The following is a 17,816-nucleotide window of genomic DNA, read 5'->3' on the forward strand; positions in this document are numbered from 1 at the left end:
TCACTGAAAGCCAAGCCCACAAGTGGTACAGACAGGCCTTGACCGACAACGGTTGTTGAGCCAAAGAAGAAAAAGAAGCGAATAACACGGATAATGAGTCAAATGATATATTTTATCACCAATTCCTCGTTATTTTTTGGAAATTTTTCTTATTTTTTATACAAATAACCCAGTTTTTATTAACTTCATGTTTTTCGAACAAGAATTTTTAAAATTTGCCATGAATTATAGTGTTTTTTGTTATGACAATGTGCTCTTATAACCGCTTTTTCAAATATCCTCCTCATAACCCAATGTCACTTTTGTATTGAAATATGCCATTTCTCAACAGCACGGATAAACGGAAACCCGGATAAAAGGTACCCGGATAATCGGCGCTCCACTGTACTTACCATAGTCTGACGAGCCTTCCCAATTGACATTTTCGAGCACGAATAATCGGGAATTCGAGCAAATTCCCTTAAACTGAAGCCTTAAACTTCCCTTAAACTGCACCAGTTTAAGGGAATTTAGAAAAAGGCCTTTAAAATCAACTGTGAGGCGGCTTTTTCGTTGTTTTCTTTTAGATTCGCTCGGAAATGATGTTTCCTATCGTTATAGTTGATCATGTAGCCATTTTATACATATATAATATCGATTTTTTATAAAATAACATCACACAAAATTTGCTTTTGTTTTTCATAAAAAATCAAAGCTACGAATGTTAAATGAGCTCGACGACATCGTCAATCGATAGTAAAAAGTCTAATTTACGAACTCACCAAATCTTAGCGCTTTCAACTCACTCGATCACACACAAATCTACAAATTCAGGCGTATCGAGTACTAATCGAGCAGATATGGGAAAACAATTTCGAGCAAATGTCACTTGGGTTATTACTTCCACAAAATTACACCATCCCTTCCACGGCACCTGCCGGCACTGAAGGGTTTACGCGAGTGCCCGGGCGGCCACCCAATGAATACCTGCGCCAGAGCGTGAGCGCCGAACCTGCGCAGGGTTCCTCCGCTTCGGGTCCGATCTCGGGCAGCAGGGTATACGACTGCCGCCAGAGCGAAAGAGATGGGGCGAATTTTCACGCGGCGAGTGCCAACCGCGCACCGACAGCCCTGGTTGATAATGTGCACTGCGCGTGATGTTGGTAGCCTCAGACCAGTAGTAGCACCACCCCGTGATAGGTAGGGCCGCCCGTGTGTGTGAGTGTGTAGCGTACGTGTTCGCCGCCTGCCTCCAGAACGTACGGTTTCGATGGTGCTCCTGGTGGGTGCACGTAGACCACAGCGGACAGACACCTACCTCTCGCCCCGAGCATCCCCTTTCCCCGTTGCGGCGGGCGGGCTCATCAGTGTGTAACGGGGTGCGGTTCCGGTGTAGCTACACCCCAACACCCCGAGCGCGGAGGGAAGCTGTAATTTGGACCGAGCAGCAGCAGCGGCAGGCTTTGCAACAATCCGACCAACCTTTCGGGCAGGTGGACGGTGCTAAACAAAGAAGAGGACCGTTTCCTATCGATTCTGGATGGCCCCAGTCCTCAGCAATCAAACGGGAGCCGTGTGTTTATGAAGCAAAACCAAACAAGCGTAAGTACTCGATGGGACACCCGGAAAAGTTTTCTGAGCTTCAGGTGTCCAAATATGGCTCGATAAGTGTGGGTGTGTGTGTGTGTGTGTTTGTGTGTTTATTCGATTTTTTTATCGGCGACTCCGCTCTTCATTTCGATTTCCACCCATGAGGCTTGAGGACCTCCCGGCAAGGTTTCTGTGTCTGTGTGTGTGTGTGTGTGTGTGTGTGTATTTTTTATTTAGAAAATGTTCCATTAGTGCGCGCCCTGAGGAAAACTCATACGCCCTTCGCTTGCTCGGTGCGCTCCGAGTACATATTGTTGACGCGTTGCCTACGGGGGCTCTGTGAACGTTTTGAATGTGGTTCTTGGACTTTAAAATTCGGCAATGTTTGTATGGATGTGTATGTGCGTACGTGTAAGCCATGTTAGTCTATATTTAAGTGAAAAGCTCGGCAAACACACCAAACACAATATATCATCAATTTTCCTGTGATGGTTTGTTTTTGCATTGTTCAATAATTTCACTGTGTGTATGTGTCGTACATTTGTCTGCTCACCCCATCCATTGCGTGTGTACACGTGTGTGTGTGTGTGTGTTTGATGTGGATTTTCCCTTTGCCGCGCTAGGGCCCGCGTACCGAAAAGCTGACAAACCGTCACAGTTTCTCCTCTTTTGCGCGTGTCGCACTGCCGCAACGCCTGCTTCGCCTTCCGCCGCGCGTTTGACATCTGTCGTTCGCCTCCTGCCTTGACATACAGGCGCGCGTGTGTGTGTGTGCGTGCGTGTAGTATTTGCCATTGCTTGCTGTGGTCCAGTAGCCTGTGTGTGTGTGTGGCCCGCACAGAGTTGTGTTGTAAACCGTTTCGAAAGGCTGCTGCTGCCGCCGCTTTCCGCACGCTGTCAGTGTCAGTGAACCGGTAAAACACCACCGCAGGGGAAGGGTGTCGTGTTTTCCTTTTCCTCCGCCCAAAAACGCTTTTGTTTTTAGTGCCGCAGGTCCACCGAAACGGTGGGGCGAAGCAGGCAAAGGTCGAGCGCAAGAGTGGGAACCGGAGAGAGAGAGAGAGAGAAAAAGGTAAATCACACAAAGGTTTGGTGCGAGAATTGGTGCCGAATTTCTCGACCGCAAAGGTATGGAAAGAGCGCTAGAAAAAGAAGAAGAAGAAGAAATCCATAACCAAAAAGCCAAGCCCGCGCCCGGCCGTGCGAGCGTGGCTGCGTGTATATGTGTGCGGTTTGGTGCTTCACCAGTGTGTGCGTTTGTGTGTATGTGTGTGTGTGTGGGAAGGTTTCAATTGTTGGTGAAAATTGTTGTATTAGGTCTTCCCCGTGCCATACGGTTCGCTTGTCCTTTTCGCGAAACAGGAGACAGAACAGTGAAACAGTGCGGAGCAGGGTAGGAAGCGGGGAGGAGGGCTTTTTGCAAAATTATATAAGATGCATTCATTTTTTTTATATCTGTGATGATCCTCACTGCCTCTGCGCCTACTTCTGATTGCGTGCGTGTTTGTGTGTGTGTGATTTGAGATTTCTTTTTACAGGCGCGAAATCACTTCTCTTTCTCTTTCTATCACATCATCGTCATACTGCTAGAAGAGCAGACACAAAATAAAAAAAAATACCACCCCAAACCGATAGCGACAGACAATCAATCAATTCCTCTACCAGCAAGCAAACTTTACGGTGGTGTGCCGTTCTACAAGCAACACACACACAGACAAACACTCCCGCAGAGAACGGAAGAGAAACAGAAACCTCGTGACGTCATTTGACGTTTCGGAACGCCGCAATCCGAGTGCAATTTTCCGAGCGGAAAAAGAGAGCGAGATGTGGGGGGGGGGGAGAGGAAAAAAAACGATAAAATACACACACACACACACACGCACACACTCGAGTCGAAAAGGAAAGCCGCGCTTTGCTGCCTGGTTTAATTGTGAAAAGTGAGGTGAAAACTGTGAAAAGCTAGGTTAGTGGAGCTACTTGAATCGTGTGATTTTTCACGTGGCGCGTATGGTGGTGTGTTTGTTGGTGTTGAAGGGGGATGAGGGATGGGGGGAAGGCAGTGTATTTCGATGCAGTTTTTCCTGAGCGTTTTTCGTTCGTGCACAAGTTTCATTCACTCTCCGGCGCGACGGGACGGTTAATCAGTGGTTGTCAATCTCTGTTACTTGCTGTTGTGCAGCATTCTTGCTACGATGTTATAAAAACAAATCAAAAACAAAAAAAAAATAGTTTCTTTCGTCACAAGATATAATGCCGAGACTGCTACGATCTTCCTGTTGAAGTCTTTGTTTTTTTTTGTGTGTGAAAATGGTGTTGCGAGAGTAGCACAAATATTAGTTACTACATTTATATTTCTTGGTGAAAGTTTTTACACTTATTTCATTATATTTAGCCGTATGTTTAAGTTAGTTACACGACGCCGTTTCTTCGACTAATTTCATTCCCAAGAAATTTCCTCCAACAGACTTATCCCAGGTTTAGCTGTCGTTGTTTGACCAGATTTTCTGTTGTCGCCTTTGTCCTGTTATGTTTTGTTGCTACCTAGGTCTGGTACAGAACGTGTCCTTCAGTTCGTCTGGATCCTCTTCCGTCCCAAGAATTTCGTTCTTGAGAAGTCTCTGCTTTGGTGCTTTAAAGCAAACAAATATTTAGGAACATGAGAACAACATTTGCAATCATGACATCAACATTTAAAAAGATTAACTCCCGTTTTTGGTGAATTTGTAAACAATTGTCCTTAGTGTTGGGTAAATCTGCTTCAGATTCATGAATCTTTGGAATGATTCAATGAATCTGAATCTCGGTTGGAAAGATTCATGGGTTTCGTTCAAACATTGATGAATCTCTAAAGATTCACGAATCTTTAAAAAAATCATGAATTTCGACAGAATCTTGAAACTCCAAAGATTCATGAATCTCAATAGATTGTTATATCTCGAAAGATTAACGTATCTCAAGGGATTCTTAAATCTCTAAACAATCATAAAGCTGGAGCTTTTTATTATTCATCTTCTTGGTGTAACAACCTACATGGTCATGGCAGCCTATACAGGCTTTCGATACTGCTTGGAAAGTATCACGTAGCTTGATAGTTTGTTTTGCTACGGAGAGATTGTTAATGCAATGCTTGAACCCACAACGGGCATGTTTTAGGTGGGATTGGGAAAATACAATGCGTTGGAAATCTTAAATCTCTTCAAATCTTTTATTAAAATATTAATGAATCCCTGGATATATATTAATTTTAATGAACTTATGAAGCTTATAGATTGGAGATTCATGAATATTTAGAAAAGCATGAATTTTTGATGGTCCATGGATCTATGAAGATTCGTCAATCTTTGAAGATTCGTGAATCTTTGAAGATTCGTGAATCTTTGAAGATTCGTGAATCTTTGAAGATTCGTGAATCTTTGAAGATTCGACTCGAGATTCGAATCAATCGTCACTGAAGATTCATACAAATGAATCTCAACGAAAGATTTATGAAACCGAACACTAATTATCATGCATTCGAGGTTGTTGCTCGCTCAGAATGTACCTTATGGAGATATTTGGCTGTTTTTATTGGTTGTCTTATTTAATTCCTTAAGAGAGCAGGCCTCATCTTCTTAATACCAGAGCTCAAGCATTTACAGATAAAATTGCAAGATGTATCACATAAGATGTATCACAATTACAATGCTGCACATAATACGCCTTTAACTAGCATGCTGTTTTGTTCAGTTGTCGATTCCGTTGTTGCTCGATTCCGTAGGGTGAGTTCTTGCTGAATAAACCATGCCTGAAGGCGCTGTCAAACGATCGTTCAGCGATTTAGACTGAACCAGGTTGCCGATCACTGGTATAGGTCAAGCGGAGCCCATCGATTGTGAATTTTTGAGCGGATTTTTAACTGAGAGAGAGAGAGGGAGAGAGATCTTAAGCATTGTTTTCTATTGTCGCAAATCCACCATTCGAAAAGATAACACCACTGGCCCATTTTGTTGAACGTTTGCGAATAGATTGCGGCTCGAACAGCAGAAGCGGCTCGAAAAGCGGCTGCAGAAAAAGGGAAACGGGCCTTCTTTAGTTGTTTTATTTGTACTCGATTGTGTGTGTGTGTGTATGTGTTTTTTCCTATTACGGAAAAGCGGCATATGGGGAACGCCATGTTTCGACGTACGCTTCGCATCGTGCTGCGCATGTGCGCACCGGCGGCACAGCGGCGGGCGGGTACAGTTTTCCCGGCGGTGAAAACGAGACGAGATGTAGCAAGAGAAAGTGCCACGAAAATGTGCCCAATTGTGCTGTGGGGTGCATTCCGGCATTGCTTGTGTGTTGATCTTTTTAATTAGGTGTGTTGTGGGATTGAATTGACACGGTCTTTTTTTAACAGCAAATCAGTTTTCCGTTAAATTCAAATTAACTTCAAACAGCAATTGTGTTTTAAATAAAGAAAAACACAATTTATCTCTTTTTTGTTTTGCCCTTCGTTTCAATGTATGACGTGTCGGGGAGCTAAAGCACAGCAACAAAGCCACTCGACGATTCTCTACAGCACTTTAAAATACTCGGCTCGATGAATCATTGCACAGTTATGGGAAATTACACGGGGTAAACGGTTTAAGTTCACCCAAAATCAACACGAACGCCCCCAATGGCGGCAAACGACAATGGCATCATTGGCCCGAAGGCGTATAAAAAACAAACTTACAAAGTACAGCAGGAAACGGATGCCGATATGGTCTCGATCATCACGCGGGGTTACCCTTCGCGGGCCGACCTCGCGCGACCTCCACAAATTTTGGTGCAATATTGTTTATTCCCATTATGCATTGCGTCGTTGACGCAATTCCCCGCTGTGCGGAGTACGAGTGTTTTTTGTACGTAATAATGTTTTGTTTATAATTCCAGTGGTATGTTACATTTGTCTTTAATCGCTGAACAGTTTTCGAGCCTAATGGCCAAACCACTACTAGCCGGCAGCACCTACAGCCAGCATTGATTAACTCATTTGGACGTGGTTTATTTGGGTTTGGTCACGCGTCGGTTTCGTTTCCCTTTCGTCTCGATACGCCCAAGTCACAGTTTTCTCTTCTGCAAGTCAACAGCAAGCCTGAAAGTGTGCTTATTTGAGCTATCGGATTCAAATATTTACCCTTTCGGCGGTTGTAAATCCTGTGGAGTGTGCTTGACACAATTCCCCACCCATTCGCTACGGGTATAGGGCATCAATATCAGTGCAGCCCACTGTTTGATGTTTATTAATAATGCAACATCGCTCCGCCACCCCACCTCAATTACAATTCTCTTTTTAAGAAGCTCCTCTACGAGTACGGTCGAGGTAACTCCATACCCTGCTGGCTGGTCGGTTCAGCTTTCATGCGTTCATGTATTTTCCTCGTGTGGAAAAAAAGGGAACAGGGGGTTGCGGGAGAAGAAATTAAACAAACAATCAGCTGCTAGTGGAGCGCAGAACTCCGGGAGTAAGAGCAGCTAGTTGTGTTCCGTAAGCGCACCGTAAGTAGTGTGTGTTTGTGTGTGTGTGTCATCCCTTCTACTTTGCCCCTGCCCCAGGACCGGGCACACACGCGGCTGCAACGTGACGCTGATTAGGCGGGCGCACGCCCGCTCCACTCCGAATGTCACTGGGTGCTTCACCGGGCAGGAACAACCCATTCACAATGGTGTGTAGTGTGTACTTTACGGTGGCGGGTACAGCGCGTTTGGAATTGCGTTCGAGAAACCGGCCCCGTGTGTTAGGATCGATGATCATGGAATAAAACAACGTTGCATTGCCACGCTCACGTTCGCGTTCTGGCTACGAATTCGCGATTGCGCGAGATGTAGGAATGCTTAATGGGCTTGTTCTATTATTTTTTCTATATTCGAGTCGATACATTTGATTCGTTTGCTCGATTGCAATATGTTTGCCGTTTTAGCAGTCTGAGGAAGGGAACATCAATAGACACAGGAGGGCAGTCGACAAGGCTGATTGTGACGATTTCTCGGCGAAGACTTTAAAATACGCTTACCAAGCTAGAACGTTAGCCCAAAAGTAAGGAAATTCCTTATAGACAATCCAACGTTCGGTTCCGGAATCGGCTCTGGGATCGGCTCACGGAATCGGAATCGATTTGAATCGAGGAATCAGTTTCAGAAATCGGTTTCAGAAATGGGACCCGAAATTGGTCAAGAAGTCGCCTTCGCAATCAGAATCGGCTCCGGAATCAAATTCGATTTCGGTATCTCCTTGAGAATAGGCATTTCGGTCCTTTGCAGCTAGCACGATTGTATCAATAGCCGTCAAGAACTCAAATTTACTTCTTGTTTACTTCTCGTTTACTTGAGATTCTGGGATTGATTTCGCTTTTAAAACTTCTGATTTCAATTCTAGATTCTGGTTCTAGAGCTAATTGCGATTTCCGGGCCAAATCCGATCCCGGAGCCAATTCTGACTCCGGAGCTGGTGCCGGAATCGGAGTCGGCTCGGAATCTACTCTAGAATCGGCTCAGGAATCGGCTGCGTGGTACCAAGAAGTCTTGAATGCCTGTATAGCATGGCATGACCATGTTGGTTGTTACACCAAGAAGAAGAATAAGAAGAAGCTCAAGCTTTGTTGAGCTTTGTTTTGAGATTCTTGCATATTTCCAACCGAGATTCAGACTCATTGAATCATTGATTCATTCAAATTCATGAATCTGAATCAGATTTACCCAACACTAATTGCAAGAATAGAATAAGCCTAAATGTATACGAGAATTTAGTGGTACACACTTCATGCATCATAAGAACCACTGTTGAAATTACATGGGAAATCTTCAAAAGACTTCAACTTTGAAATTGGTTAAATTCATGATTGAACGAGACCCCTTTACATCTAGAATGACGGAGCTTAGACTTACTACGATTACTGTGGTATGCGTTAGGGAGCATGTTATTCAAAAGTTAGAAGACAACCCAGTACAACAATAACAAAAACCCAACAAACCCGAGGCACTCAACCACTTGGTACAGTAGCTGCAGCAAGCGTAGAAAAAAAGGTTGAGGTTACTTGATTGATATTCCGTTCCAGCCCGCACGTACCAGCCCGCAAGGTTAAACTCAACCTGCCCTGCGTGGGTGGTGGTGTAAGGAGCGTGGTGCCTGGGTGGAGAGGCGCTACTAATTAACGCATTTAATTAGCGAATGCCGTGCAAGCGCGGATCTACTAGCACGGTGTTCGAAATGAGAGAGAGAGAGAGAAAGAGATAGTGGGGCTGGCAGTAAGCAAATTAACTAGATTGTTTGCTACAGATACAAGAGCGTATGTTTGCTAAAGTGCTAGAATTTATCTGGCGATGGTTCTGCCCACAATTTCTGTGCCGCCACTGTCTGATATAATTTTGCATATTTTTTTCATTTTGCTCTCTACTTTAGGAATGGGTGGAATGTGTCGCACTGCTAGACACACTATCAGCAGTGTCGTCAGATGTTACCAAGGGCTAAATATTCATTAGTGCACGTTCAAATTACAAAAAACAAGACGTCCCGCTGTCTCTCTCTCGCTCCCTCGGTCCAAGTAAAACCACTCAAGTCATCCGGGGCCTTCGTTTCACGCTTTTTCACCCTGGCAAGCTGGCTATTGGAGGACGTGTGATGTGTCAGGGCATCGAGATTCGAGGCCCAGCACGAGCGATTATGGTCGTAATATGGAGGCAATAAAAAAAAACACGCAGTGTTTTACGATAAGGCCAGATGACGAACCTCCGGTCCCAAAAGCCTGGAATTGTTCAAGACGAGCACCGGTGGAACGGCATGTACTTTGACAGCCCTACTCCCGATAAGCGGATGAAGGAGGGAGGAGAGATGTGCGGGTCCATCTTTGGCATCCAGGCAGGCGTCCCACACTCCGTCGGTCGGTTCCCACCGTTCGAATGAAAGGGGTCGATTGTTGTGTGTCTAGCGACAAGTGTTTTCCGATTGCAGTGCGCATACACACACACACACACACACAAACCATAGTCCACACCACACACACACAGGGTTTAATCATTTTTGCCTTACGAAATCGATTTATTATTGCCCACCCTTGCTGCGGTATCACGCGGTATAAGGTACTGGCTAGGGAGGTCAGACCGGTACTTTCTTCGGAATTCATCAGCCCGCAGCTCTACCAATAAAACGATGACGCCCCTTGCGATTAATCACCCAACTCTGTCCTCAGCCGAACGCCGGGTGGGTCACGAGTTGCGGCGACTCGTGGTGACGGCCCTGCGTTTCCCGCATACGGCATTCAAAACGCGTACCGATGACTCAAAGCTTCTGCTTTTCTGTTTGTATGTGTGGCAGAAGAAATTGTAACGCTGTTGGGTACGAATGACCGTTTGTTCGATGATTAGATTTCGTACAATTCTTCCCGTAACGTTGCTGCTACCCGAGTGTGTGTGTGTCGAAGGCTGATAACGCGAGCCGTCCGGAAGCGCGCTCGATTCGTGCATCACTTTGATGCTGTATCAACAGGCCCTGCCCGGCATGACTGTACAGGAGCGCGGTGGGATGACTAATTAACTTTTGTGTTTATTTTTTGTTGCTGCATACCGGCCGCAACCTATGCCGGGGGGGGGGGGGGGGGGGGGGCGGGGGGGGGGGTTTGATTAGTACCTATCTGTCGATGAGTTGTCGCTTCGGTAGTCGGCCATTGGATTGAGGCCGGCTTGTAGACATCAAATCTCGGAACGATCTCTGAAGACGGACGCATACTTTTTTCTGTGGTAGCGCTATGTTTGCTGCAAACCGTCAACAACACGATATACGGTTTTTTTTTCCAGCGATCAAATGACGAAACACGAACAAGCGCTTTTTTGTGTTCTTTTATCTTCCATACATTTGAGCACACTTGGAGGCAAAAATTAGCGAATAAAAGCTGTGCTTCTTGAAGAAAAACCCGCCTCGACAAGCGCTTACATTAAGGCACGAGATTACGACCCAAGGTTAAGGGGTGCTGGCGGAGCACTGCTACCATGCCACCCAACGCTCTGTCTCTCGGCAGCAGCCCCTATCGCTAGTCTTCCCATTTTACGACCGCCCATTATCGTCACAATGTACTCTCCGCATTAGTTGAATTGCCGTTGGAACAGCACCGATCGGCATTGTTTTCCGATTCCCGGGTATCAAGGGGGGGGGGGGGGCAGCTGATGGGGTGTATCACTTCCAAATTTATCAATCGAACCATTGCTTTTGCCCGCTAGTGCTGTGAGCCGAGCAACAAGTGCTCGATGCAATCTCTCAAACTTCCCAGTAGAACGAGAAAAAAAAAATAGAAAAAGAAGAAGAAAGGAGGAAGGCAGCAACATACCAAGCAACTCTACCCCCGAACGATCATCCGGTACTTATCGGACATAGCTGCAGCCACAGAGTCGGGCAGTGCAGTGTGTTGCCGAACGCCGGGTGTTGTACGTGTGCCCTTGCTGTGCGGAACGCGGAGGCATCTGCAGAGGTTACCATTTGTTTGTTTATTTGTCATTTAGTGTCTTGTCTAGGTCCAGGGTGGAACACTTACTTATATAATATACCCTAGATGTATTTACAAACTGAGCTGCAGCGCTATCAAACAGAGGAAACGAAAGACAATTGGGTTTGAACTGGTTTATATCAATGTTGAAGTATAAAAATCTTTGATAGTTGTTTGAAGCGTTTTATCATTTGGTGTATAAGCGTCTTAACAGCTCACGTGATCTGAGAGGTCGTTCAGGAGCATTAAAGTTCAGTTTTTTCTAGCAGATAGGGAGCGTCTATATGTCCCCGCTGAGTAACTTCACGACAAAAGAGAGCCTGTAATGCCTGTGCAGACATGTCAAACATACAGCGCGCGAAAATCTTTGGCAGTTATTAGAATGAAGCAGAAATAGGTTGTTGATTACAAGACAAGAAAAACGGGTGTACTAATGTTTATCCACTAAGGGAGTTAACATTCTGCATCCACTAAGTTTCAACATTCAGTTTTAGAGTTCGATTAACAATGTGTGAAGTAAGCTACACATACATTCGATTCCGTCGGAAGCACTCAAATTGGTATCGTTTTCGCCATTCAAATCGATGAAGGTTTCGTCGACATTTTTGTTCTTGCACCTGTGTGTTTGACAGTGGGTCGCAGCAACCGGCAGACGGAGTAAATATAAACAAATGGATTGAACACTTTACATTTTTTTTTTGTTGGAAAGGGAGTGAATATGAGGGACGAGAGTGTTGATAGTGCTATCCAACGTTTGCCGGTGTAGTGCTAAAATGTTGAGTTATCGTAGGTTAGGTTAGGTACGTAGGTTACGTAACAATGTAGATAAGATTGTAGGTCCAAGAATAAGTCCTTAATGATTTTCGTCGTTCGAAAGTAGTACTCCCCGCTCAACTGCGGCCCGCAAGAACATTTTCAACTGTAATCCAGCCCGCGACCCAAAACGAGTTTGTCATTCCATATCAAGGTTTGCATATCTAGTAACATACACCGGTGACATGTAATCGAATTGCTGTGAGGACGGCTACTGTAATCGGTACATTGCTATTCTGGAGAATCTGTTCCGTATGCTCTCTATCCTACCCGTTCTGAACACGTCACAGTATGGGGGAGAAAAGAACTGTAACAGTAAGCGTCTAACTCTAGGAAGGATCGTACCATTGTGGAATATTTGTATTATGTACCATACTGCTAGTAGTTTTCCCCCTTTGGGTAAAGGACACAGCACAATGCACAGGAGGACTAGCCGAAACCGAAAGTTAGGTTAGGTGTTGCGTTCGGTGCAAGCTTCAAGGTTTAGTCCTATGTTTGGTCAATTTTTTTTCAAAACTATGTCCGTTAGGGGTTTACAATCCGTCGACCGTAAGCTGTCAAAATGTGCGTGTGTGTGTGTGTGTGGAGTTGGTTTGTTTCTTCGCCTTTAGGATGGTGAAGCACATGTGAACTCTAAGACCGAAGGTTCCGGCGGTGGCTACAGACAACCTGGCGTGTCTCATTCCGCCAAGGGCGTGACGGTTCGCCTGAGGTTTTAATTAACAACAGTGTTTCGTGCGCTCTGCCAGTACCGCTCTAAGCGGCAGCCGAGCGAGGGAGCACACAGCATTTGATGAGGGTTAATAGTGTGACCCAATGCAATTGATATAGGGGTCATATGCGTTCAGAACACACGGAGGGAGATATTTAATTGAAGAAACCGTTTTTTGGGTTTTAGAGATACTAACGCACCTACTGGAATTTTCATTGCGCACTGTATCAATGTTTTGCGAGAGACGATCACTCAAACCAAGCTCAGGGCACAACACGCGAGTGTTTATTTAGCGAGGTCTTCTGGTGGTGAGTGAGGCACGCTTCGCTAAATCTAGATGTCGATGGTAAAACCTGATCACACCTTTAAAATCGCGACGGAGGTGTTTGTGGTGGTTGTGCCAAGCGTTACACCGGCATTGAGGGAAAGACCCGCGCTCCGGCTCTCTTGCTTTTGCTAGCGCGTGGAACTAACAGCTGCATCCATTTTCCTCCGAACGTTCCCAACCATCTCTGCACCCTGTCATCTCGCATGATGATGTCACGGTTGCATAACCGAACTCGTCCGCGTGTTATTGATGTAAAACAATACGGCAAAGTAAAAAAGAAGAGCAAAAAAACAACAACAACAACAATCGAGATGCAATCGCGCTACTCGTCGACTACTCGACTAGTCGTCACATGCCGTTGTGGAGAACGGTAAGGAGAACCTTACCGCGATGAGCGTCGCGGTCGCTACACTGGACACCTTCAGGTGTGATACCTTGCCTGTTCGTTCTTGCCCACTGCTCCGGTTCCCCTTTTCCCACGGGCCAGATCGGATCGCCCGGCTTCCTCCGTGCGTACCTGATCCGGTGCGGTATCGATTACACAACGTTATGTTTACTGTGGAGGGGCAATACCCACCACTACACCGTTCTACCGTTTTGAAGCATATGATTTGCAGCTAGCAGGGTATTAGATCTTATCTAATGCAGCATTTTGCCGCTGTTTCTCTACCTGCCCTCGCGCGTACCGGTACGGGCGTGTGCTTATTCTTTCTTTTCCATTTTTTTTTGCGATACAAGATAAGGTCGATTTTTGAACCGCGATAAAGGATCGAGTGCACCGTGCTGTTTGTGCGAGAACGCTTTACGCAAATCCCGAACCTATGGCAAAGTAGGAACTAGTAATAACTAGCCCAGAGGTGTGTTGCCTGCAAACCGTAATCTTATCTTTATTTACACAACCCTTTGTCCTTCGTATTTGCAAGATGGCAAAAGAAAAAGAAAGACGTGTTTAAGGGACATTTTTTTGGGTTCAACACACACTAACGGGTTTCTCCTTTTACTTTTTTTACTTTTAGGAACCCAACAACACACCGATTTGACTCTCATCACACACCTGCAGCAAGCAAGGGTGCAGCCGCACCCTTTCGAGACGCACACCGGGATCCAGAACGTCCTTAGTGCGCTCATTGGTCGCTGTACAACGATGCGACCAAAGCGAACTTAAAGCCTGTTTCGTCCTGCGCTTGATGGTTTGCCGAACAGCAGCAGCAGCAGAAGTAGCAGCTCTGCTCACAATATTCTTAACCGACGCCGTCCAAGCCAGGGCATAAGCTACACGTGTGTGTGTGTGAGATTGAGAGATAGACACGTCCCTGTTTCTTGCGCGCCCCTCCGGCTCAAAAAAAGCAAAACGAAAATAAAACCGAACACCACGCCAGCAAACCCAAAGCCGACCGAGCGATGCTCAACTCCACCAGCAAGCACATCCTGCACTGTGCGCTACTGTTCGGGCTGCTGATCGTGTTCGAGATCTTCTGCGGCGGCATCAAGGTGACGGAGAGCGCGTTCGTCGCGATCGACCCGTGGGAGGAGTATGGTACGCTGCTAACGATCGTCCTGTACCTGCTCCGGCTGCTCACCTTCCTGACGCTGCCGCAGGTGCTGTTCAACTTCTTCGGGCTCGTCATCTACAATGCGTTCCCGGAGAAGGTGGTGCTCAAGGGATCGCCCCTGCTCGCCCCGTTCATCTGCATCCGGATCGTGACGCGCGGCGACTACGCGGAGCTGGTGAAGACGAACGTGCTGCGCAACATGAACACCTGCCTGGACACCGGGCTGGAGAACTTCCTGATCGAGGTGGTGACGGACAAGCCGATCGGGCTGCCGAAGCACCGGCGGACGCGCGAGATCGTCGTGCCGAAGGAGTACAAGACGAAGACGGGCGCGATGTTTAAGGCGCGGGCGCTGCAGTACTGCCTGGAGGATACGGTGAACGTGCTGAACAACAACGACTGGGTGGTGCACCTGGACGAGGAGACACTGCTGACGGAGAACAGTGTGCGCGGCATCATCAACTTCGTGCTGGACGGGAAGCACCCGTTCGGGCAGGGGCTGATCACGTACGCGAACGAGAATGTGGTCAACTGGCTGACGACGCTCGCCGACAGCTTCCGGGTGTCGGACGATATGGGCAAGCTGCGGTTGCAGTTCAAGATGTTCCACAAACCGTACTTCAGCTGGAAGGGTAGCTACGTGGTGACGCAGGTAAGGAACCTACCCGATTCCGATTCCGGAGCGGATTCCGATATCGGAGCCGATTTTGGAGCCGATTTCGGAGTTAACTCCGGAGTCGATTTTGGAGTTAACTCCGAAGCCGAATTCGGAGTCTGCTCCGGAGCCTATTCCGGAATCGAGGCTCCGGAATCAGAATCGGCTCCGGAATCGAAATTGGCCTGGGAATTATTATTTGCTTTGAAAACGGAATCAAAATTGTCTCCATAATTGGAATTCGCCCCGGAATGAGAATCATTGCTTGAATTGAAATAAGAAGTTTCAACAGCGAAATCGGATTGATTCCCGGACTGGGAATCACCTTAAGACTGGATCATTTTTCCTTGAGACAAGTAAATTTGAATTCTTTGCGGCTTTTAATACGTAACATCATTGGATCCAAACGTCTATTTTTATGGCGATACCGAAACCGACTCCAATTTCGAAGCCGATTCTGATTTTGGAGACAACTCCGATTCTGGACCCGATTCAGATACCGGGCCCGATTCAGATTCCGGACCTGATTCAGATTCCGGACCCGATTCTGATTCGAAAGCCGATTCCGGACACGATTCTGATTCCGGAGCCGATGCCGAAGCCAATTCCGGAACCAATTCCGTAGCTGATTCCGGTGCCGGAGCCAATTCCGGAACTGATTCCGATTCTGGAGCCGATTCTGATTTCGGAACCAATTCCGATTCCGGATATGATTTCGATTCCGGAACCGATTCCGATTCCGGAGTCGATTTTGATTCTGAAGCCAATTTCGGAGCCAATTTCGAAGCTGATTCCGATTCCGGAGCCGATTCCGGAACCGATTCCGATTCCGAAGCTGATTCCAATTCCGGAGTCGATTTTGATTCCAAAGCCAATTTCGGAGCCAATTTCAGAGCTGATTTCGATTCCGGAGCCAATTCCGATTTCGAAACCGATTCCGATTCCGGAGTTGATTTTGATTCCGAAGCCAACTTCGGAGCCAATTTTGGAGCTGATTCCGATTCCTGAGCCGATTCGAAACTCATTCCGATTCCGGAAATAGATTCTGAAGCTATTATCCGGAATCTGAACCTATTCTGAACTATTATAAAACCTCGGAGTTAATCGGAATCGACTCCGACGAAAACTTCATTTTTCCCATCACTAGGGCACACACACACACACACTGACCTTGTTTTTTTTTCTCTGTTTCCTAAAGGTTCACGCGGAAAAGGCAGTTTCGTTCGACAACGGCATCGACGGCTCGGTGGCGGAGGATTGCTTCTTCGCGATGCGCGCCTTCGCCCAGGGCTACACGTTCAACTTCATCGAGGGCGAGATGTACGAAAAGTCCCCGTTCACGCTGACCGACTTCCTGCAGCAGCGCAAGCGCTGGCTCCAGGGCATCCTGCTCGTCGTCCGCTCCACCGAGATACCGCTGCGGAACAAGGTGCTGCTCGGCATCAGCCTCTGCTCCTGGATCACGATGCCGCTCTCCACCTCGAACATGATCTTTGCCGCGATCTACCCGATCCCGTGCCCGAACCTGATCGACTTCGTGTGCGCGTTCATCGCCGGCTTCAACATCTACATGTACGTGTTCGGCGTGATCAAGTCGTTCTCGCTGTACCGGTTCGGGCTGGTGAAGTTTCTCGCGTGCGTGCTCGGCGCCCTGTGCACCATCCCGATCAACGTGGTGATCGAGAACGTGGCCGTCATCTGGGGGCTGGTCGGGAAGAAGAACAAATTCTACGTGGTGCAGAAGGACGTTCGGGCGCTCGTCACCGTCTAAGGCGCCGGGGATGGCGGCCGGGGGTGGAGCGTATGGTACATGGTGTGTGGATGGAGGGAAGTTTGCCGCGGTTCGCGGTCACCACACCTTTGCGTGTGCGCACGTCTCCCGCGTCGTTCACTGTTGGTGTGTCGAGATCTCGAAAGCGTAATGATGATGGGGAGTTAGTTTTTACGTGCGACACGCTCTTAGCGGTTAAGATTTTTCTCCTTTTCGTTACCTCATTCTAACTCCCCCCTCCTCTCCCAGGCAAATGTACGTTACTTTACGGTGCGACTTCCGCCGCGCTACGTTCAGTGCAGATACAAACGCGTTTTGGGCACTCTCATACTACTGGGTGGCGCATTGTGCTCCCCTTCTTCCCTTCTATCTTCTCGTGTGTGTGCGCGCGCGCTTGCGAACCGGACAGAATAGTAGTAAACTCGTTCATCGGCACATCACCGCTTCAACGCTTCAAGCAACTAAAGCACACCCCAAAAGGGCAGCACACCTTTTGGCGACGCTTGCGAGCAGGAAGCAGGAACGGTGCCGGAGGGGGGAAAAAGGGCGTAGATTAGCTCTTAGCACCCGTCAAACACAGACCAATAGTCCGGTTCGGCAAAGGTGGCGCAAAGCAGCACGAGCCCAAGCACTCCCACTCACAAACACCACTAAAGCGGGCAAAGGATACGGTCGAAAAGCAATTTTTAACGCGTAGCATTACTAAGAGAGAGCACCATTCTTTATATCAAAGCAAACGGGAAAACGGAAACGGAAGGAGGGGGGGATGAAAGGATTATAGCTAAATATCGGTAGTTTGAATATACATTTAAAAAAAATCAAGGCGACTGACAACGGTCCCGCTACAGCAAAAACCCAGTCTCTAAAGATATTAATGCAAGCAAAACACAAACAAATGTACCCGTGCGGACGGGGCGACATATCCTCCCGGTGTATGTT

At 47.1% G+C, this 17,816-nt stretch overlaps 1 protein-coding gene across 5 annotated transcripts; it reads left to right on the forward strand.

Moving 5' to 3' along the window:
* Positions 1 to 1,112: 1,112 nt before the first annotated feature.
* On the forward strand, positions 1,113 to 17,731 carry LOC1277382 (beta-1,4-mannosyltransferase egh). 5 transcript variants are annotated; one of them, XM_061641656.1, is made up of 4 exons: positions 10,655 to 11,030; positions 13,637 to 13,755; positions 13,915 to 15,103; positions 16,305 to 17,731. In XM_061641656.1, the coding sequence occupies exons 3-4, from the start codon at positions 14,300 to 14,302 to the stop codon at positions 16,875 to 16,877; spliced, it is 1,377 nt and encodes a 458-aa protein (XP_061497640.1). In that variant the 5' UTR covers positions 10,655 to 11,030; positions 13,637 to 13,755; positions 13,915 to 14,299; the 3' UTR covers positions 16,878 to 17,731. The 5 variants fall into 5 exon arrangements, with proteins under 5 accessions (XP_061497615.1, XP_061497629.1, XP_061497651.1 ...); XM_061641631.1 differs by lacking the exons at positions 10,655 to 11,030; positions 13,637 to 13,755 and adding an exon at positions 1,113 to 1,581; XM_061641645.1 differs by lacking the exons at positions 10,655 to 11,030; positions 13,637 to 13,755 and adding an exon at positions 1,132 to 3,532.
* The last annotated feature ends 85 nt before the right edge of the window (positions 17,732 to 17,816 follow it).

The sequence above is a fragment of the Anopheles gambiae genome, chromosome X, assembly GCF_943734735.2.
Source record: "Anopheles gambiae chromosome X, idAnoGambNW_F1_1, whole genome shotgun sequence".
NCBI lineage: Eukaryota > Metazoa > Arthropoda > Insecta > Diptera > Culicidae > Anopheles > Anopheles gambiae.